Here is a 22904-nt window from a genome sequence, read left to right as displayed (position 1 = left end):
TAAAATGCTTGTTTTAATTTATAATGTAGGAAGGAATCACACATTATTAAAAGGAAATAAGGTGAAAGTAATTGGATAAAAATGATGAAAAGAAAGGAAATTAATTGAATGGATGATTAGAATTTATTGTAAAATGAGAGTTTTAATTTATGTACATGTAACAAAGGCTTTTTACTGTGAGGGAGATTGTGAGTTTGAGTGTGTTAGTTATTTAGTTAGTTTAAGATTGTCTTAACAAGAATATGTCTAGATAGGAACTCTTTACAGTTAATGTACACTAACTATAGTTTATGTGATAGGGAGCACTTCATTTTCAATGAATGCAATCTTTAAGGCATAGTGTAATACAGATTTATCTACTAAACTTCTTAAACGTTAGTATTTTTACATAATTTTTTATCATATTTTTTTTCTTATTTGCGGTAGGGTGAATATTCATGTTTATTGGGAAAGAACTGCTAATAGTGTGTTTACAGTATTATACTGTATACAAAACCTTAAAACAGGGCATTCGTTTTCGTAAGCTCAGACCAACCAGTTTAAGCAAAAATCACATTCTAAAAAGTCATGTCTTTCAAAATGATAATTCTTGTTCCTCCATAGAACCAATTTTCAAATAGCTTAAGAGGTTAACTATTTGACCTTGTAAAAATCTGATTGATGTGGAAATTCTTTAAATTGACTCAATGGTCTTGAGATCAGAGCTTTTGGATAATTTTTTTTTTTTTTTTTTATTAGCAGTAATTTGGAAATGTCATATGCCATGCTTTATTTGACCCTGCTATATTTTCTGGACAAGTGGTCCCTCTTTTTGGGAAGGATTCTAGGTAGGCTGTTCCTCTCTCATCTTGCATAATAACATCCTTGTCATAGTCTCTGTTATATATTTGAGTATCATACATATATGTGAGTTGATACACTAAAAATAGCAGGACATACAGTACGCTTACAGAGTTATGCAAGGCAAAATCCTGTCATTTTACCTTTGTAGAGCTTTCAGCTTGATATGTGGGGGCTATAGAGATGTGTAAATGTTTTGCATCTCTTATCTTATGTACCAGTTCCCAATATTGTACAGTATTGTATACTGTAAGCTAAGGTTGTGATCTACAGGTTATTTTTTTTATTGAGTTAAACGTATTTTTTTATAAAATATATGAACCTGTTACCTATGTTTAATTGCCTATTTTCTTCCCTCACCTAATAGTTGTTAAAAAACTTATGGCACCAGAGCGTGGATGACAGTTTGAATTCACATGAACCTCACAACACAGTTTAACTCTCTTTTTAGACATTAACATAATTTTTCTTTTATGTTGGAAAATTTTGGGAAGTGTTTAATGATAAACAAAATGGCACGTAAGTTATGGGTGTGTATGGAAATTAATTTTTACTCTTTTTATATCTTTGCAGGTGATGCCAACCACCTCAATATCGACAGTGAAACAATGAATGAACAAGAAAGAGATAAATTCTGGCAGGTTTTACAACAAGAATGGGAAGAAATGTCAAAGGAGGACAAATTGCATGAGCATCCTTGGCTGTCTGAGTTTAATTCTTCATCACTTGAACCATTTAAAGTAAGTTCTATTTGGATTGTTATGTTCTTTATTGGTGTGAGGCAAAATTTAATATTACATAAAAAACATTTTTCCAAATGAAGCCTTAGTGTTTGTAGTAGAATTGTCACTATTGTTTCTACTCGAGTTCCTATTACTTCCATATTTAGACTCCCCCTGTTTTAAGGCCTTGATATTTAAAAGTAATTAATTTGCTTTAATGATTGAAAAGGTTCAACTTACTAGGTTGATTTCATTATATTTGTCCCGGGAAACTTTATTTTGCAGGATAGAAGTTTTGGCTTTATTAAGGTTTATATTTAAATAATTCATCTTCAAGCTTTTTTAAATCTCTCTTGTTGTCTCTCAGTATTGTATATTTTCATTGCCATATAATCGATGTGAAGCTAATACAGTAGTAAGTTCTTGGATAAGTCCTATAACTCTCCCTCCAGATGAAACTACTGTAAAGCTTTTATCTGTGCTTATAGGACTCATTTTTTTCCTCTCCTCTTATCTATTAGTTCTGAAACTGATAAAGCTCAAGATTCTTTAACTAAAATATTCCAGATCAGCTGCCATTTTGTTTTGAAAATAAGTACTAGCTTACTTTAGTAGGAATGCATCATCCTAGTGGTATTGTCATAATTATTGTTATTGTTGTCCTTACCCACCAATATGACATCTGGTGAATAATTGTAACATCCATTATAACATTCATTGTGTTGTTAGTCATTCGGTTCTAGATGCACCTTCCCCATATTAAAGGATCCCTTTCGTAGATTATTGGGATGTCTTCTCTTTGGATTTGTTAGTAATGTACTGTACTGTAGAACCTCTTTAACCATTGGTTTGACTACTGTATATTCAATTGAACTTTTTATACCATCATAAAAAGATATATGCTAGTAAATCCCTTAAAAGCAGCCTCTTAACCGGAAACACTGGGCAATATTTCTATGAACTTCCCTTGATATTCATATAAGTTCGTTATATAGTCATTTACCCCCCCAAATTTATAAAAAAAAAATCCCATTTTCTTTCCTTTCAAAAATTACATGCCCCCAGTAACCCAATGAGATAATCTAATGGTTAATGGTAATTAGTTCACTAAGAGTTGACTATTTTAAAGTTTTCCTCATCAAAATGACTCTTCAAGTTGTTGATCTCCCATTCCAGTTTTTAATCAATTTTATTAGATATTTCTCCTTTGGTTAGCATTTCTGCTTAGGGAAAGAACTAGAATTCAAATAGCCATTGTGATGAGTAACATATCCTTACGGTTCTTAATAATAATTGTTTCAAGGTATTATATACACTTCCAAGCATTAAGGGGCCGCTCGGCTAATGCCAATTTTTAACGATAGGACTTTGACATTCATACCACTTAATAAGGTGACTTAGGACAATTCCAAACTGCATAGGATTTTTGCCTCTGACCTTCAGTTTTGCGATGCCAGGGCAATTTATCCTGAAAATTAGTGTTTTTCAAATTCTATCTCATCCCTTGATAATTAAAACTAAGATCTAGGATTACTACCCTATATAGACCTGATTTAGACCTCCAATAATATGAAGTTTTTTTTTTCTAAAAGTAATTTTTTTGCCAGATATGAATTTTTTCATTATAATGAAAAAATAAACCCAAAAAATCAAGGAAAAAGATTGAAAAAAAAATGAAACAAAAATTGGAAAAAGGGGCTTCATTTCTTTGTTTTATGATATATTTCTAAGTCATATACCAAATTTCAATGCTATATCTTTAAAACTAAGGTAGGCTATTGAATTTGAAGGTCAATAAGTATAGTTTTGAGATATGGGTGTTCAAAGTTTTTCTTTGTAGTTTTACAAAGACATTAATAAATTTTATGAATTTTATGTTCTTTTTGGGTATTAATAAAGGAAAACAAAGTTATTTATCATAATCATAAAAGATTCTTTTGCTCAATATCTTGCTTCTTTTGGCTCCTGTGAGGGAAGGCGGCCGCTCCTTTATCCACAACACACTATCTCTCTCGTTCGTTCGTTCGTGGAGTATTATAGCCAACTCTTCTTGTTGGCACGGGCCTTTCCCTTGGTCGGCCCGTAGGTAACCTGTAGAAATGTAAGGTGGGTTATCACATTAATGGAAATTTGAAAGGTTTTTAGTGGTAGAGAAAGTTTGGACAGGGTAAGGATGATGGTGGTTGTGGTAGAGGGCCATCATTTCACGGATAGTGGTAGTTTGAAAGTTTGGGGTGTAAGGCCTTTGGATGGTAGAAAAAAAGGATGCAGGTGGGGTTATCCAACCCTTTACTCCCTAAGGTCCCTGCGGAGAGATTTTAGTGGTAAATTAGTTTAGAAGGTACAGAGGATGATGTGAATTGGGCCTTACAATGAGGGGATGAGATGGTGCGATGAGAATTTGAGGTCTCTACCTTGGTGGAGGTAGTCTTGAAAGCAACTGTGTGTGTGTGCCTAAGCTTTCGACAATTGTCTTTGCCAGTGTGGCAGCCACTTTCCCGGCCTGTGGTGAGTTGGTGTCTACTAGTAGATCACCCCGCAGCTGCGCTGTTCCTCTGCATTCTAGTAAATAGTGCAAGAGGGCGTGTTGTGGTGTGACATCACAGTGATCACACGGTCTCTGGATGTCGTCTCTGATTTCCCAATTTGCCTTGTATCCCAACCTGAGCCTGTGTATACATACAGCCTGTTTCCTTGGGGTATATCTGTCTATGGGTGGAGGTTCTAGCTCCGTGGCCCATTTGTACCATGTGGCGGAGGGAGAGCCATTTTCTATCCTCATGTGTAGTTCCTTGATTAGGTTGTCCTTGAGCTGTGTCTTTATTTTGATTTTGATTTGTTGCAGTGCAGGCTGTATGTGCACCTGTACATTATGAATGTGTCTGGTGCTTTTGGCTAGCTCATCAGCCTTTTCATTCCCTGGTATCCCAATGTGACTGGGGATCCAGTTTAGTGTTACTAGTCTGTTTCTTTCATTGTGCTGATATAGGAGGGATTTAATATCAGCTATCAGGGACTTGTTTTCTTTGTTTTTGTCCTTTTTTAGGGCTTGCATTGAGGATCGTGAATCAGTATGAAAGACTACTGGTCCTTCCTCATTTTCAATAGAGTATTTTAGTGCTTGTTGTATTGCAACAAGCTCTGTCTGCAGGGTGGAGACATTATTTGATGTTCTCCAGCATGCTTCTATCTCTCTCTCTCTCTGCACTACAGATATTACCTTCTACTGAACAAATGAGTGAATGTCAGAGGTCGAACTCAGACATGTACTCTTTCTGAGGTTTGTAGTAGGACTAAAGGGCGAAAACATCTTCTGCGACTCATGAAAGTTATACAGATGACATTGTTCACAATTTCTTTTAAATTAAATTGTAATAATTATTAAAATTCACGATAACAGAAGAAATACTGCATTTTCTTGTAGGAACAACGTTTATGATTTATTGAGTTACTTTTGCTAATTACCCTGTAACTCTGAAAGTAAGAGGAATTTTGACAAAATATTTCTTATACGCATTCTCCATTACCATAGGAAGCTCAGCGAATTTTTCCAAGATTAGTGTTTTTCTTCCTATACCCCCATATATTGGTATTCCGGCTGGCCCAATTAAAGCTTCTACATGGTAAATAGAATGAATGCTGTTCATATCTCATAACAGCTGAGGAACATAATTTTTCTTTGAAGGGGAATTTCAGAGGGAAAGGAAAGTTATTTTTTTGCGCAGTTGATAATGATGTGACACGTCAATGCTTGCTTACCAGTCAAGTTAGTGGCTGTCCTTTTGGGTTTCAACTTATTTAATCTCGGTAGGCAAGAAATGCTATTCTTCTGTGTGTTAACATTACTTCCATTATTATTATTATTATTATTACAACCCTAGTTGGAAAAGCAGGATGCTATAAGCCTAAGGGTTCCAACATGGAAAATAGCTTGCTGAGGAAAGGAAATAAGGAAATAAACTAAAAGAGAAGTAATGAGCAATATAAAATACTTTAAGAACAGTAACAACATTAAAATAGATATTTCATATATAAACTATAAAAACTTAATAAAAAAAAAACAAGAGGAAGAGAAATAAGATAGGAAAGTGTGCTTGAGTGTATCCTCAAGCAAGAAAACTCTAACCCAAGACAGTGGAAGACCATGGTACAGAGGCTATGGCACTACTCTTAGATAAGAGAACAAGTCCATAGTTGGGTCCAATGATCATAATTTTATAGGAACACTGTTCCTCCAGTAAGGGTTCTGAATGTTCACTGTACCTTACAGAGCAGAGATCCTCCAGTACGAATCTCAAATTCATATTGCTTTAATCCTTCTGCAGCGTAATCCTTGCATTGTCGCATAGCCATTCACTCTATATGACATCAAGATTGTGGAGCTGAATGCTGAGTTTGGTGGCTGGATCCTTATAATCCTCCTCTTGTTAAAGTAAGTGCACTTAAAGATTAGTGTATATTTTGGGAGATGATGTTTCATATTGTAGATTCTCTTGAATTTTATTGTTATTGGTGATGTATCAGGTCAGCTGGTCTTTTACATCATGACTGTGATCTCTCGGAATGACAGTGCGTTTCTGTTCACTTGCAAGCTCGGCCACTAGCTCGTCACAGGTTTACCTTATTGGGGTAATTTCTAACACTCATCTTTTTATTACCCATATGAATCTAGTTGTAAAAGACTTTTAATATAGTAATGGATTATTATTTTTAGATATAAGAAATATAGTATATTAAGAAAAAGTTATTCTCAATTTATATAAATCGGTATTCTTCGTGACGTGCCATTGCATATGCTATGCCCTTCATTCATAAGCCTCAACATTTGTTCATCACTAGGATGCTAACTGTAAATAAGATCAGTATTAGGACTGAACATACTTTAATATATGCTATCAAACTATGCTGTGCCCTTCAGTCATGAGCCTCAACATTTGCTTGTCACTAATATACTAGTTGTAAACAAGATCAGTATTAGGACTAAGCACGCTGGAAAACTTTTTATAAAACTAACTTATTACATTTTTAAAGTAGGTTCTGATGCAGCTTTTTCACCTAATTATTCAGAGACAGTTGTTTAAGTATATCTCCAATTTCCTTCATTTCCTTGTGATTAAGAGTCGTTTAGTGGTAATCACTTATACGAAGAATGGTTACTTGGTTTAAAGTTTCACTAAATCAGTTGAATTGAAAATTCTATTTTTTTAGTTTCTTATTCTCAAGAAGTTTTGACTTTAATAAGAATAATCATTATTTACTCTTATTATAGAATATAATGCCGAGAGAGAGGGTGGGGCTTGATTGTTACATGAATGAATGTTAGACAAAGTAGCGGAATGGAAGGTGTCATCTAGGTTAATGTGGGTTTAGGTTAGGTAGGAAATGTTGGACCTTTGTTAGTGCGTATGGCCTGGGTTGTGAAAAAAAAGAGATGAAAAGTTAAATAGATTTTAGAATGAGTTAACTATACTTATTTTTTTTAATGGGGCGCATTTGCAATGACTCGCGGCGGTGCCCTTTTAGCTCAGAAAAGTTTCTTGCTATCTGATTGGTTAGAATTATCCTGTCCAACCAATCAGCAATCAGGAAACTTTTCTCTGAGCTTAAAGAGCACCCTTGCGAGTCGGTGCAAAACTGCCTCACTAAAAAGAATTGACTATAGGTGTGTAGAAGGAATGAGTAGAAGAAATGAAGTATAAATGCGGCACTTTGTGCAAATAGGCGTGGGAGATGAGGGTGATGATAATGTAGGGAGACTTAGATTCCAGAGTGAGTGCTGGAAAGGTAGAAGGTGTCATTGGAAGTATTGCATACCAGGTGAAAATGAGTGGTGAGAGACTGCTTGATGTGCGTAGAACAAGAGCTGGGGAAAAGCAATAGTTTTTTTTTCAAGAAGAGGGATATAAATAAGTATACATGGGTAAGAGTGACTAATGTATGAGTGATAGAAGAGGATTGATGAATTATGTTTTGATAACAGAAAGGATATAGTCCCAGAGCTAAGGGGGTTTTATTTATGTTTTTCAGGCCACAAGGTTTGAAAGTTGTTTCTTTATCAGAATTTTATGATAAATTGAAAAATCTATTTCTGACAAAAATCCGCTTTGGGGATTTTTTAAATAACTCCTTTGAAGTTGGTTACCCTTGTGTTGATATAGTGGCATTTCTGCATATTCAAGATTGGGGGAGGGTACTACATAATATGCAGATATTGTGAGTTCATGCAATTTATTATTCATTAACTCATGTATATCCCTGAAAAATATAATAAATTAGCTTTCTTTTTATATAGAACCCAAAAGTTAAAAGAAAATAATGACTCAAATACAGTGAATTTATTTTTTCATGTTGTAAAGAAAGCATCGGACTTTTACAATGAAAATAGTAATGTTCTATCGGAATTATTAAAAATCAACTCGACTTTTTTTTTCTTGGCTAGTATTATTTCATTCAGTTGGAAAGACCAATCAATTTCCTTAAAAATTATATATATATAATGTTTCATTGTGGCAGTTCTGTGATAGGTTGCTTTCATTCTCTTGCACGAAGATTCCCACCTCCACCCGGAATTCATACAACCTAGAGAGGCATTTCCCCCTCGATAGCCAACGAACTTTGGTGTAGAACAGAAGTCCCACATGTTGCGCTCCCATTTCATTGGCTTGAAGTTTTCTCTTTTAAAATTGTGCGTAAACTCAGTTACCTTCTCTACTCTGAGTCACAGACACTATCCTGGTCTAAGCACTGAGTAAAAAAGGGATTTTGACAAAGGAAAAATCTATTTCTGGGCGAGGGACCTGTGTCGCTCCATGAAATGCTCTTATAGCACCATTTCTAAGGTATAAATACTGCTAGATATACCAGAGAAAAAGTTGCATGGAATGCCAGGAATATACCCAGCTCGCTCACCCTTATAGGGTGTCGGTATAGAAACTGGGGCGGGTTAGAACCACTACCAGAGGTCCTTTACTAAGTAGTCTTCTCCTTCCTCAATGTCCCCTGATACTACGAGGTGTCGTTCTACATCCGACTACTGCCCGTTACTGCCCCCCCCCCCCCCACCACCACCACTACCACTACCACTACCCACGCTTCTCCCAGCATTCCTTTTCTAGCACTGTGATATCCACACGCTTTTGTTTCAGTAGCTTCTTTGTGACTGTGTTTTTGAAGACGTCTGACGTTTTGGAGAACCCTACTCTCAAATTAAGGCCAGAAATAGATTTTTCCTTTGTCAAAATCCCTTTTTCAGAAAACTGCTTTCGGAAATAAAGCACCCAAGCGGCCATGTACATGGCTAATCACGGGGGGATTCTACACTGTATCATCAGAGAGAGAGGGTTTTCTCTGTCCTCTAGTGGTCTGATTTGATTTTTGAAAAGATAACCTACCAAGGATTTATATGAAAAGCATTGGAATTTTGGTTGGGGACAAATCCAGACAATTTCAGTGACAAGACCAATTTAGACAATTGTTTTTATTTCCCACTTTTCCTTTTTTATAAGAAAACTTAATTCAGCTATGAAAGGTTGTACAGTAGGGTCCCGAATTATGCGAGAATTTGGTCGATTAATGACCTCGTGTAAATGGAAAATCGCGAATTTCGAAACACACAACTAACAGAAATAATTCCATTGTGGCCATGGCAACCAGCAATTTGCCTATTCAAATGTGTTTACTACCCATTTCCAATACTTTCTTTGTACTATACTGTATTTCTTTATAATATCAAATTGTTTTTGTAAATAAATAAAACATTTAATATACTTTAAAGTTCTAATAACTTGAAAAATGGTTAAAATTATAACCAGGATAGGTGTAAACACCATATATTTCCCGTTACAACACAACCCAAAATACAGACAAATTTTAATGTTTGTCATATCTATTGTATAATACAACTGGTGAATAGCAAAACCATCACTCTATAGACTAGCTTGTTGTATGATTGAAAATCCAGAATTATCAAAATAAAGGCGATTTTATATCATGCGTTTCCTAAACACGCTAAAAAGCAGAATAGAAAACGACAACCAATGTTTTGTTTACGTTTAACTCTGATCACAACGAAGAAACAGACGCATTTATACATCTGTGTTTTTGAATTGACAGCAATTTTACCAAGTATAGATTATATGTTGAATTTGTTATTACCAATGTTCTAATTATTTTTTATTAGAACTTTCAAATAAATGAAATGAATGCCATTTATGAAATGTTTTTCTTTATGATGCCGCCTGAAACGGAAACCTTCCATTTGTTTACGCTCCATCTTCGATCATAATAAACAAACGAATGCATTAAACACACATGATCTAAGTCATAACTAATGATATTACAAACATTTAGTAAACATTATGTTATTACAAATATTTTACTTACCGTATCCATATAAATTCCTAAATTCGTAGCAAAGCTGGAAATTTTTTTTTCCTTATGCGTTTAATCCACAATAGCAAACTGCCGCTAATGACAGAGTGATAACTTACGATAATTCTAAACTGTTACGAAAGATAATTGTCCTTTCCATATCCAAAATACTTTTCCTAACTTCAGTTATAAGTCAACTTGTACCCACCTCAATTATGGATCCATATGCAAAAAAGGTAAAGAAAGAACTAGGCCTATTTTTAAAGTCACCGAACAATTAGGTTACCGCTATAACGTTCGATGAGAGAGAGAGAGAGAGAGAGAGAGAGAGAGAGAGAGAGAGAGAGAGAGAGAGAGAGAGAGAGAGAGAGAGAGGGATGGTTTTAAAGTACTAAACAATAAATATGATAGGTTATAACACATTGGTGTTTATGTAATATTAACTGTATAGATGGTTTGAATAAGTTAAGAAATGGTGTAAACAATTCTTTGTTATTGTATTCGCGCGGAAGCTAGACATCAGCTGATGTGATCACAGCCAAAAGTAAAACAAAAATAAGTCAGCAATACTCGATTTTTAAAACACACCCGAAATTTTACAACATAAGTACATGTTTTATTATAGCGCAATTGACATTTAAAGAGTAAAAATTTTCTGGAATAGAATGGTGTTTCCTAAAAAATAGTGGTTTGCGGACGAAATCGGTTACCGTATTTTAAGCTATGATTGAAATGGATGTATACACGGTATAATTTTTTCGTTTTGTAATTAATTGACACTTCAAGAAAACCGATTTTGGTTTCTTCATCTATTTGTAAGTATTGTATAACGAGAGAGAGAGAGAGAGAGAGAGAGAGAGAGAGAGAGAGAGAGAGATAGATATTATGACGCAGAAGGTTACAGACCTAGAACAGGGGAGGATGAAGGTGGGGGGAGTGATGAGATAGGCTGGGTGGACTCGCAGGGGAGACGGTAGGAGACGGGGGAAGGGGGGATTTGGTTGCCAGTGGCTAAAAATAGATTCTGAAAGACGGTAAAGGGAAAAACGAATCCCATCGAATAAACAGAATAAGGAAAGAGAATAAGATCCAGAGGAATAATAGATATAATGGAATGAAAATGACTAGATGGTGTTAGTTGTGATAAGAATAATTTAGATATTTGAAATAAGAGTGTCTGAGGAGGTATAGAAGGAATTCGTGATAAATATAGAGGAATATCAAAGGATACAGTTAGTTTCCATTAAAGGGTTTGTTATCGTTTATCGGCAGTGAATAGCCTAAACTTCGGTAATGAGTCGTCAATATTTTGTCATATTTTAAACAGTATACATTTGATTTGCAAACATTGGTTTTGTAGAGTAGACGGTAAAATAAAATCTAGAGAGAGAGAGAGAGAGAGAGAGAGAGAGAGATTTCTGCCATCAAATCTCTCTCTCTCTCTCTCTCTCTCTCTCTCTCTAGATTTTATTTTACCGTCTACTCTACAAAACCAATGTTTGCAAATCAAATGTATAGCCTACTGTTTAAAATATGACAAAATATTGACGACTCGTTACCGAAGTTTAGGCTATTCACTGCCGATAAACGAACCCAGTCTACTCGTGAAAACCTTGAACGCCCAGAGGGAAAAATAAGGCTTTTAAATATACTGTACTAAACAAAAATAATGCTTTAATATACCATCATTAACACTACCATTACAATTATCGTAAGGTTGGAGAAAGATAAAGATTGCCGAGAACGTAACCACATTTCTGTTTACATTTTGTCAGCTGGACTCGCACAGTTAACAGTTGATTTCATTGTTGATGTGGAATTTTATCCTTAAATAGGCTATTCATTATGAAATTATGTTAATGAAATGTAATGTTAATATTGTTTTGTAACATTTATTATAAATCACCGTATTTAGGGCTACCAATATACTTAAAAAGACTATAGATTTGATACATTTTGTAGTGCTTGACTCGCGAACTTTGAACAGCCTCGTGGATACAGAAAATTTATTTTTGAAAAATAGCGATCGTGGAAAAGGGGAATCGTGTAATTCGAACACGCTTAATTCGGGACCCTACTGTACCTGTAAGTCAGTGCTTAACATTGCAGTCAAGCTTCTTCTTTCCCACCATTAGCCCTACGTTAAGGGTTCGGTTGCCTAATGCTCCCTCTCCAATTCCTTATATCAATACCATCCTCTTCCACCTGGCGTCAGTGACCTTAGATGTCAGGATGCCTGAAAACTTTAAATCAATCAATCAATCAATCCTCTTCCACCAAACCTCTTCTCTCCATATCAGACTAAAATTACAGAAAGATCATTGCTCAGAAGGCATCTATAACGTTTGAAACGCTTCCAGAAGACTAAAATTACAGAAAGATCATTGCTCGGAATACATATCTCGCCATCTGATTTTCTGCCTCCCTCTCGATTTTCTCTCCATAATAGGTTCCTCTCAAGCCCTCTTCGCTCCCTCCCCACCATACATCCTCAGCACATGCCCACACCATCTCAGTCATGACACTTATCATCTTTGTAATTTTTACTACGTCTGCCATTCTTCTTATTTCATCATTTTCCCATCCTTCAATCAGTGGTATTCCCTCCTCTGCATTCTCATCTCTCTTCTCAAGCTTTGCTTCCTCTTTTCATCTTAGAGCCCACGTTTCTAATCCATACTTTAATACTGATCTTATTACTGCGCTATAGATCTTGACATTTAGCTTGATTGACATTTTCTTATCACCTACTACTCCTGTTGACTCCCTCCACTTCCCCCAGGCTGTTTTTTTTTTATCCTATTCTTAGCTTCAGCCCCACATCCTCCCCCCTGACTTGTTGTAGATCCCAAGTATCTTAACTTGTTCCACATTTTTTATAGCTTCCTTATTAGCCACATTTATTCCAAAGTTTTCTGCCAGTCTACAACCCTTCTAAGTAAGTCTCCCTCATTTTCAGCAGTATTCAACAAATAATCTGCATATATTAACACTCATAAGTCTTCATTTATGATCTCTTCACTTAACACATCCATAACCACCGCAAATAAAAATGGTCATAACGCTGACCCTTGGTGTAATCCAACTACCTTTGAAGGTTTTTGTATCCCCAACAGCTGTTTTTGTCACGGTTAAGTGCATTGGATTTAATTCATCCTCTTCTGCTATCATTACAGAAATTTTCAAATCTTTCAGTATTGAGAAATCCTGTTCATTGAAATTTTGATATTGTCATACTTACACTATTAAAAATGGTTCATGTTATAAACTTTCTGAAAGAATTTTCATTCAAGGATCTTGAACCAAGACCCTCTTTTGGCTTTAGCATTGGTGAAATGTATTGTGAATTTCAGGTGCATTACAAGAATAGGGGCTTTGTGGTGGATAAAATATGATCTCTTTTGCCAAGTTTCAGGGCAAATGATTATTTTTCAAGAGAAAATGTTATCCCAATATTTCTAATATTCTGCCATTAAGTCAGAACACGAGTATGTGTTCAGAAGATAGGTTTCTATATTAAATTATGTTATTAAGGGTTTATTTAAAAGGGCACATAACATTTGGAATATTGTTCCTGATTAATTTTATTGAATAAAAGTACCAGTTGCACCTTTCCAAGAATGCTATGCCCTATCTTATTAAAGATTTAGTGGTAAAAGCCCTTGATGAATTTGATTCAGTCTTTATGCAGGACTTGAAAATTTTGGTTCATAATATTAGGAGTGCTGTTACCTAATTCATGTAAGAATATTTCTTTGGTAAAATTTTAGACAGCAACTCATTGCCATAACAAATCAGTATTTGTCAAACATTACATGAAAGAGGTCTGCTTTTCTTATAAAGATTACTTGGCATCAGATCCTGTTGTAGCAGCAGATTAGATTTTAGTTTATTTATTTTTTTAAATTTTGATCATATCAGCTAGTTTATTTTTAATTAGACAAGTTTAAGAATTGCAATTATATTTTCTGACCCCTGTGGGAATTGTTTGTTTAGGTTTTTCACTCTTGAATCATGCTATAGGAAGAAAAGGAAAAGTGGGAGTTCTTCTTAATTTCCCTTGAAGTAATTTTACTTTTATGCTGTAAAACAAATAAACATAAGCTTCTCCAGCTGGGTTTGTAAAATTAATGATTTATTATGCAGTAGTCATTTAGGTCTTTCCCTCATTTATCGCCTCTATAAGAATATGGAATTTAGCACAATGAATCTTAGTTAAGGTTTATTGAAATGAATGGAATTTCAATAATAGAATTTATATTATGAATACTTGCCAGGGGTTCACTTAATTCTTCCTCTCCTTCCGACTTGTTGGTAATGTTAAGAGGTTTATTAGGTTCAAATACAAATTACAAATAAGAAATTGTAAAAATTGATTTTTATAAAGTGTCATGTGGCATTGCCAAAACAATTATACCCTAGGGGAATATGCAATTCAAGAAATAAAATTATTTTATGTCTTTGATGTTGGAAGTCAGAAAGTGGAGGCTTTGGCTAGGAAGTATAGTGTACCCTAGGTATGCATTGAAGTAATAAAGTTTTACAACTAAAATTCTGCTATTTCTGTCAGAATATTTTTTTTTTTTTAATTTTCTGAAAATCAATTTTTGTATGGTATTCTCCAATTTCTTTAGACTACGGTTTGGTGGAAAACTTCTTATAAATTACACTGATGTGTTTTCTCCATAGGATTACAAGTTTGAAGAAGATAATCCTTTGAAGGACCACCCTGATCCATTAAAGGAAGGCAAAAGATGCTTAGAGGCAGGAGATTTACCTTCTGCTGTCTTACTTTTTGAAGCTGCTGCACAACAGTCACCCAAAAGTTCAGAGGCATGGCTTTTACTAGGTGCAACTCATGCAGAAAATGAACAAGATCCTGCTGCTATATCTGCATTAAGAAGGTCAGTTTTTCATTCTTCATAATTACTTCTGGCTGTGAACTTTTAGGAATATGAGTCGTGTCTGGAAATATTTAAATGTACAAAGTAATCTCTGGAATTGAAAAGTTTTTAATTAACCGTAAATCTATAAATGTAGTTCACTTCTTTTATTTTTACTCCTTTTATAAGCTATTATTTTCCTTCCTTAATTAGTGTCTTGATATACCAGCTTCATAAATTTGTATTTGAGGAGAGGGGAGCACAAAACTGAAACATTAGTTGCATACTACTACTACTAATACTAGGTTACTCATGGTTTATATATAGATTAGGTTTTGAAACAAAATTTTTGATAATAATAGGAAAATAAATGGTGGAGTAATGCTAGTAGCAGTCAAGGAAGAATTAAAAAATGTGGTGGTGGAAATAAGTAAAAACTGTGTCCATTAGTTTTGGTGGAATAAAATTAGTTTTACTTTACTGTAAGGACTGCTTTTCTGGTCAAATATAGCAGGGCAACCCTGCTATCTACAGGACGATTTGCTCCATGCTGTGAACAATTATGATATACCCATGGTTGTACTTTGGTCTTTGGTGGTTAGCACCTGGGTGGCAGTGGAGGTCTCCAAGTTGGCCATAAGGTACAGCAGGCCATTTTCTAACACCATCCCCATATTCTCTCAACACAACTTAGTCTTCATATACAAACCTATAAATGCAAGTCATCCCAGCAGAATCTGGAATTAAATTTATGAGCAAACCTTTTCCATATATTTCTTGTACTTTGGCATTACCCTTGTCCAAGATAGCAAACATGGTTGAAGTATGTTCATTGGTTGTAATAATAAAGGCTTTTAAAGATGGATACGGTTCAAAAGTTGCTGAGGATCTGATTTTGACAATTTTTCTTTTTTACTTTTAAATATCACCATACATCGTATTAAGATCCACATTTTTTATAATGTATTCTCTTAGGATTGTTACTGAATGTTGTCTGAAAAGACTTTGGATTTGTTTGATTTGTTTTGGTGGTAAAAGTGCCTTGTATCCCCAGACAATGTTGTGAAGTCTATTCTTATAGAGAGATATAAAGGAAAGTTTATTTATACCGTACCATTTTGCAACTATTCTACCATAAACCATATTTTTCATCATATCTACACGAATATTATTTTTAGTATTTGGAGAAAAGTACAAGAGGTTCCTACCAATACATGAAGTAGTGAATGCACTTGGAGAGGAACTGTCAGTTCTTACCAGCTTTACACTTCCTATCAGGCTGTGACTCAACAAGCAATTTCCATTGGTTAGGAAAGAAAGGTGATCTCTACATTTTAAAGAAACAAGGATGATCACCATGAACTGAATGACATGGGAACTTTTGCAGATCAGATTTCCAGTCCTACTAGGCCTATCATAGGAACAATTAAATTAATTTACCTCTTGAAGGGAGGCGACAGTGCAAACTTGGAAAAGCTCAGGTACAAGCTATTCACAGAGAAGAATTGTGAAAGTAGCAGGCTTACACCAACCATGGACAGTACAAAGGAACATAGGAAGCGTGTGAACTACCAGCTGCATCTGGAATTATGTACTTACTGCACCAGACACTGTAAGTGATCTATTAGTGTAAAGTTGCATAAAAGGATACCGGGGAATGTTCAGCTTCCATGTATTGAGGTATGTGGATGTGATAGTGATAGTGAACAAATGTACCTTCAGCCTATTCTGTAGATGATGATGATAATTATGGTGATTATTACCCACTTTATTCTCATGATACAGCTCATTTAAGAAAAAGGATAAGTGTTTATTTCTTCTAGAAAAAATGTAATTATCCAGTCAGAGGTGTTGGTTGTGTATGTTCACTGTAAAACATACAAATAAGTTACAAGGATGCATTTTTATAGTGATATATACCTCTTAAAAGGTAACATAGTAAATTTATATTTGATACAGAATAACTTGCACTTACTTTACTTATTAAACTATACAAAGGATAAGGAATATTTATGAGAGAGAGAGAGAGAGAGAGAGAGAGAGAGAGAGAGAGAGAGAGAGAGAGAGAGAGAGTGTGTGTGTGTGTGTATATATATATATATATGTTACTTGGGTTGATTTAGCTAACCCCTTCACTACGAGGCAACGAATTTGCCCTCAGTACTATACACAAGATTTTTCACCATTGTATATACATGCTCATTTTAAATATTTAACTTAGCCGGTGAATATATAATAGCTGACGTCTCCGGCGGCTCGACAGAAAAAACACAAAAACTCGCGAGCGATCGCTATGAAGGTTGCGGGTGTGCCCACCAGCGCCAACTATCGGCCAGATACCGCATATACATGTAAACAGCTCCAATTCTTCTCTGTCGGTCTGATCGACAAGACGTACCATTACTCGGTGTTAACCTGGAGTTTTTCAACAGTCTTGGTGAAGTACTCCTTTTGGTTTGAGCTTTCGCAGTGCAGGTGTTTTATCCTCAACTTAAACTCTTGAACTCTTTTTTGGATAGATTTAATTGTTGATTACTTTGGATTGTTTTTTGGACTTTCTTTGACTTTTCAAAATGGCCGACCCTTCCCTTAATACGGAAGTGTGTTTTAGGCTTTTAGCAATTATCTTATCACGTTATAAATTGTTGTTGTTAATTATAGATTTTCCTCTATATATTTTATATCTCACCCGCCTTTATTAGGCCTCTTCGATTAGCTTTCCATTTATAATAAACATCAAGATAAATTTTAATGATTTGTTTATATGCGGCCTTACCTATTCCTCCCCTAATCCGAGAGTAGGCGGTCCTAACCTGGAAACCGAAGTTAAACAACGTTGAGCCCTTTTAACTTTTATTTTCGTTAAGTTTAAATCATTTGCTCTGTAAGAGTTATTAAATGAATATTTTTTAATAGATATTTTATGAAAGATTTTCTTTGAATAGTCTTCGTGCTGTTTCAAAGATGAACTAACGTTTGGTTTATTTATGCTACGCAGTTTGCGCTCTATCGTTACGATAGAGAAAGAGAGAATCACGGTTTCACGTTGCAGAAAGAGTAAATCGATTCTGACGTTTTGTTCATTCTTCTTTCAAACTGAAATGTTTTAAATACTAATTTAAAGTAACTTGTTAATTTTCAATTTCTTAGTCCTTTCAGTTTTTTCCTTTGGTCAAATAACCTGTTTATTGACGAAGGGTAAGTGGGCTTTTCTCTTCTGTGTGAAATCAAGAGAGAGAGAGAAAGAGACGGAGAGGGAGAGAGGAAGAGAGAACGTTCCGATCTTTATTCTCGTCCCAAGCGAGTAACATTGTTCTCGAGTCAGTTTTTTACTCTCGTCCCAAGTCTCTGTACGGGGAGAAAGGATAAAACGTTTTTAGTTTTTATTCTCGTCCCAAGGCACTGTACGGTGAGAGATTGAAAACGTAGTTTTTAATGAACTAGTGTTTAGTCTCCTCCCCAGTCAATGATCCTTTTAACTTTATATATTTCCGTTTTATTCGATATATATGTTTACTGTTTTTTTGCTTGTATTAATGTGCTTACATTATACGACTTATTTCGCAATTATAACCTTTTGATGTAGGGGAGAATTGCGTGCTTCAGGTAGAAATCAGTTTTTATTCATGCCTAATGTGAAATTATTGAAAAATTCGATTTCAGTGAAGTAAGTGCAAAAACAGAAAATTGTAGTGATAAAGTGATAATTGCGCAAAGTGTTATCAGTGTTGCGACAGAGGGTTCGTCTGTTCGTGCCTGTCGTTCGCCTAGTCCGAGACCTCTTGCAAGCTCCCATGCCCCAGGGAGAAAAATTGTCGTAGGACTTATGGGTTCGAGAAGCTTTAACCAACGAACAGACGTTCTCTCTATGGTTTCAGGCGTGTCTCGTCAAGACCGCCCCTACCATAAGACGAGCGAGACGGTTTTCTCCTCGTCATCCGAAGGCTTATCGCGTAAGAAACCGTGGAGCAAGGTTTCGAGACCCTTAAAGCGAAAGTCAGTCCCTTCAGGACAGGTCCAGCGTCCTGGTTGTAGCCATTGGGACAGCTCTGACCCTGTGCAGTCATCGGAAGACTGCTCGACGCCTAAACAGAAGCGTAACACAGGCTCCGAGAGTCTTAGTGTAGGCAAGGTTTTGCAGTCACAGACGTTACCCTCGTCTCTTACCGCACCCATTCCCGTTGATCCTAAATGGGTTGTACTGCAAGACATGCAGAATAAGCTTGCCTCTCTTATGGAGGACTATTCTGCTGAGCAGGTTCACGATGATCCTCGCCGCTTAGCTGATCGAGATCCTGGCCGTCAGCCGCCCAAACGAGCCTTTGCTCGTCCTGTTGACGTTGACGTTACAAAGTCACGTCAATCACGTTTTGTAGAGCCTCACTCGATGCAGTCCCGTGTTGACTCTCAGCCGCTTGTGGACGTTCAGCCGCGGCCGCTTGCTCTTGTTGACGTTCAGGACGTTCGCCAACCAGCGAAGTTGACTTGTTTTGACGTTGAGCGTCAAGCACCGCAGTCAAGAGTTGTTTTGACTGCTCAGTCTAGGCAGTCAAGGCAGTCTCGAGTTGACGTCGAGCGTCCTCCCGCACCTGTTGTTGTTGCTGGTCAGTCCTTTAAGCAGTTACATGACGTATCGTCCTTGACTGCTACTGATGCTCCTTTGCGTGTGGACTCTGCTTGTCAAGCATTGCCACCACAGCAGGTCTCTCCCTTGCTTGAGACTCGGCGATTGTCGGACGAGGTTCCTTCAGATGATGAAGTTGCTGATCCCCCTCCTACTGATATTCCCTTGTGGACTCTGTCAGACGGAGAGGAGCCTAAAGCTGCTCAGCCCTCTATGGACTTTAAATAAATCATGCTGATTTTTAAGGATCTTTGTCCGGATCATTTTGTAACTGCTGCTCCTCGTTCGCCTAAACGTCAGAGTTTACACTAGGCCTAGCTACTTCGAAACCGTTGTTTTCTAAGCTAGTGCTCTCTCGCTCTTCTAAGAGAGCTTTACGTTTGCTAGGCGACTGGTTGATCACCAGGAGGAGTTTGGGGGAGACAGCCTTTGCTTTCCCTCCTTTTAAACTGGCTTATAGAGCGAGCGTCTGGTATGACACGGGAGAAGTTCTCGGCTTGGGAGTTCCTGCCTCTGCCCAGATAGACTTCTCAAACCTCATAGACTCTCCCTGGCGCCTGGCCATGAGACGCTCCAAGATTTTATGGTCGGCTTCAAGAGCTAGACCATCTCCTGTTAGGAGTTTTTTCGAGCGTTTGAAGTTTTGCTGTACAATTATGTCATGCATAAACAAGGCTATCAGGGATGGCTCCAATAATCTGACAGCCACGTTCTCTGCAGGAACAAGACTATCAGGGATGGCTCCAATGATCTGGCAGCCACGTTCACTGCAGGAGTACGTAAGAGGCAAGTGCGCTCAATGTGTTCATTGTCAAGACAAACTTCACGATGAAGTCTATCAAGCTGTCTTGACAAAATTAATGGAAGGCGACAGGATGGTCTCTCTCGACCTTCAGGATGCATACTTCCACATCCCGATTCATCCAAACTTTCAACTACATCTGAGGTTTGTGGACGGAAAAGTAATGTACCACTGTCGTGCACTGTACTCCGACCTCATTCCTGCTCCTCTTGTTTTTACAAGGCCCTTGCAAAATGTAGCAAGTTTTCTACATTTTTTGAGGATTCAGAGCCTCCCTTTATTTTGACGACTGGCTAATCAGGGCGTTCGTCATTATATCGCTGTCTGGAGAGCTTCTAATGGACATTAGACCTAACCAAGGAGCTAGGTCTCATAGTGAACGTAGAAAAGTCGTAACTTACAGTATCCCATCCCAGACTATTCTTTTTTTTGGAATGGAGATACTGTGTATGATTTTTCGACCCTTTTCGTCTCCCGCAAGAATGGAACAAGCTCAGTTAAAAGTCCTTCACTTGCAAGAGAAAAACAGTTGCTCTGTAAGAGTTTGAACTAGCCTCGTGGGAACTCTTTCATCGCTGGAGTAGTTCACTCTCTGGGGAGACTCAACCTATGCCCTTTCCTATTTCACCTAAACATTGGAACAAGGAGAAGGGCTTAGTGAGTATCTCTTTCCCAATCTCCAACTCAGTCTAGACATGTCTGACTTGGTGGGACAGCAACATCAGACTTCGAGAAGTTCTTTCTCTTGCGATCAAGAACCCAAACCATGTGTTGTTTTCAGATGCAGCGGATTTGGGTTAGGGAGCTCCACTGGACAGTCTGGAAGGCTCGGTTCTTTGATCCACGGATCAAAAGGAACTCCTTTTAAGGCAGTAACATCTCTCCTTTGGCGAGATTTGTGCAGAAACGAATGTCTTGGCGGACGGCCTCAGCAGAAGAGGACAAGTCTTCTCCATGGAGTGGACGTTGCATAAGACTGTGTGCGAGAAGCTATGGATGACTTGGGGTCTACCCACCATAGATCTTTTTGCTACCCTCTCTGACAAAGAGGCTCTCGACTTACTGCTTTCCAGTTCCAGATCCAGAGGCAGCTCACATAGACGCTTTCCTGCTGGACTGGTCTCACCTGGACGTTTATGCCTTTCCACCTTTCAAGGTCATAGACAAGATGCTGCAGAAGTTCACCTCTTACGAAGGGACCAGGTTGACATTGGTTGCTCCACTCTGGCCCGCGAGAGAGTGAGTAACAGAGGTACTTCAATGGCTGGTAGACGTTCCAAGGAGTCTACCTTTAAGGATGGATCTCTTACGGCAGCCACGTAAGGAGTCTTCAGCAAAGCCTCCCCGCGATTCGTCTGACTGCCTTCAGACTATCGAAAGACTCTCAAGAGCTAGAGGATTTTCGAAGGAGGCAGCCAGAACGATTGCGAGAGCTAGGAGAGTATCTACCATCAAGGTCTATCAGTCGAAGTGGGAAGTCTTTAGAGACTGGTGCAAGTCATCATCCATTTCCTCTTCCAGTACCTCTGTAGCCCAAATTGCAGACTTTCTCCTTCATCTGAGAAATGTTCGCTCCCTCTCAGCGCCCACTATTAAGGGCTACAGGAGCATGTTGGCGTCTGTGTTCAGACATAGAGGCTTAGATCTGTCCAACAATCAAGATCTCCAAGATCTCCTTAAGTCCTTCGAGACCTGTAAGGAGCGTCGTATGGCAACTCCTGGATGGAACTTAGACGTGGTCCTAAGGTTCCTAATGTCCGACAGGTTTGAGCCATTACATTCAGCCTCCCTGAAGGATCTCACCCTCAAGACGCTTTTCTTAGTGTGCTTGGCTTCGGCTAAAAGGGTCAGTGAGATCCATGCCTTCAGTAGGAACATCGGCTTTTCTACAGATAAAGCCACATGTTCACTTCAGCTTGGTTTTCTTGGCCAAAAATGAACTGCCTTCTCGTCCTTGGCCTAAGTCATTTGATATACCTTGCCTGTCAGAGATCGTAGGCAACGAGCTTGAAAGAGTGCTGTGTCCAGTTAGAGCTCTGAAGTTTTATTTAGCTCGGACTAAATCCTTACGAGGTGGATCTAAGGCTTTGTGGTGCTCAGTTAAAAAGCCTTCATTGCCTATGTCAAAGAATGCTTTGTCATATTTTATTAGATTTTTAATCCGAGAGGCTCATTCTCACTTGAGTGAAAAAGAGCGTTGCTTGCTTAAGGTTAAGACGCACGAAGTAAGAGCTATAGCAACTTCTGTGGCCTTTAAGCAAAACAGATCTCTGCGAAGTATTATGGACGCGACCGTTTGGAGAAGCAAGTTGGTATTCGCGTCATTTTACTTAAAAGATGTCCAGACTCTTTATGAGGACTGCTACACACTGGGTCCATTCGTTACAGCGAGTGCAGTAGTGGGTAAGGGTTCTACCACTACATTCCCTTAATTCCAATATCCTTTTAATCTGTCTCTTGAAATGTTTTTAATCTTGTTTTTGGGTTGTACGGAAGGCTAAGAAGCCTTTCGCATCCTGGTTGATTTGGCTGGTGGTCAAATGTCATTTCTTGAGAGCGCCCAGATTAGGGGTTTGATGAGGTCCTGTTGTATGGGTTGCAGCCCTTGATACTTCAGCTCCTGGGAGTCTTTCAGCATCCTAAGAGGATCGCTGGGCTTCGTG

At 37.4% G+C, this 22904-nt stretch overlaps 1 protein-coding gene across 6 annotated transcripts in view; it reads left to right on the top strand.

Moving 5' to 3' along the window:
• The window catches only part of LOC137653138 (peroxisomal targeting signal 1 receptor-like), a 472440-nt gene that overhangs the window by 199508 nt on the left and 250028 nt on the right, over positions 1 to 22904 (top strand). For all 6 annotated transcript variants that reach the window (XR_011046415.1, XM_068386531.1, XM_068386528.1 and 3 more), the window contains exons 8-9: positions 1414 to 1580; positions 14622 to 14836. Coding sequence is in view for 5 of the 6 variants with exons in the window: in XM_068386531.1 (XP_068242632.1) it covers positions 1414 to 1580; positions 14622 to 14836 (382 nt within the window). In the remaining variant the exon portion in view is untranslated. The remainder of the gene's footprint in view (positions 1 to 1413; positions 1581 to 14621; positions 14837 to 22904) is intronic.

The sequence above is a fragment of the Palaemon carinicauda genome, chromosome 1 (assembly GCF_036898095.1).
Source record: "Palaemon carinicauda isolate YSFRI2023 chromosome 1, ASM3689809v2, whole genome shotgun sequence".
NCBI lineage: Eukaryota > Metazoa > Arthropoda > Malacostraca > Decapoda > Palaemonidae > Palaemon > Palaemon carinicauda.
Note: the sequence above shows the minus strand (reverse complement) of the source record. Positions and strands in the feature narration are given on the sequence as shown.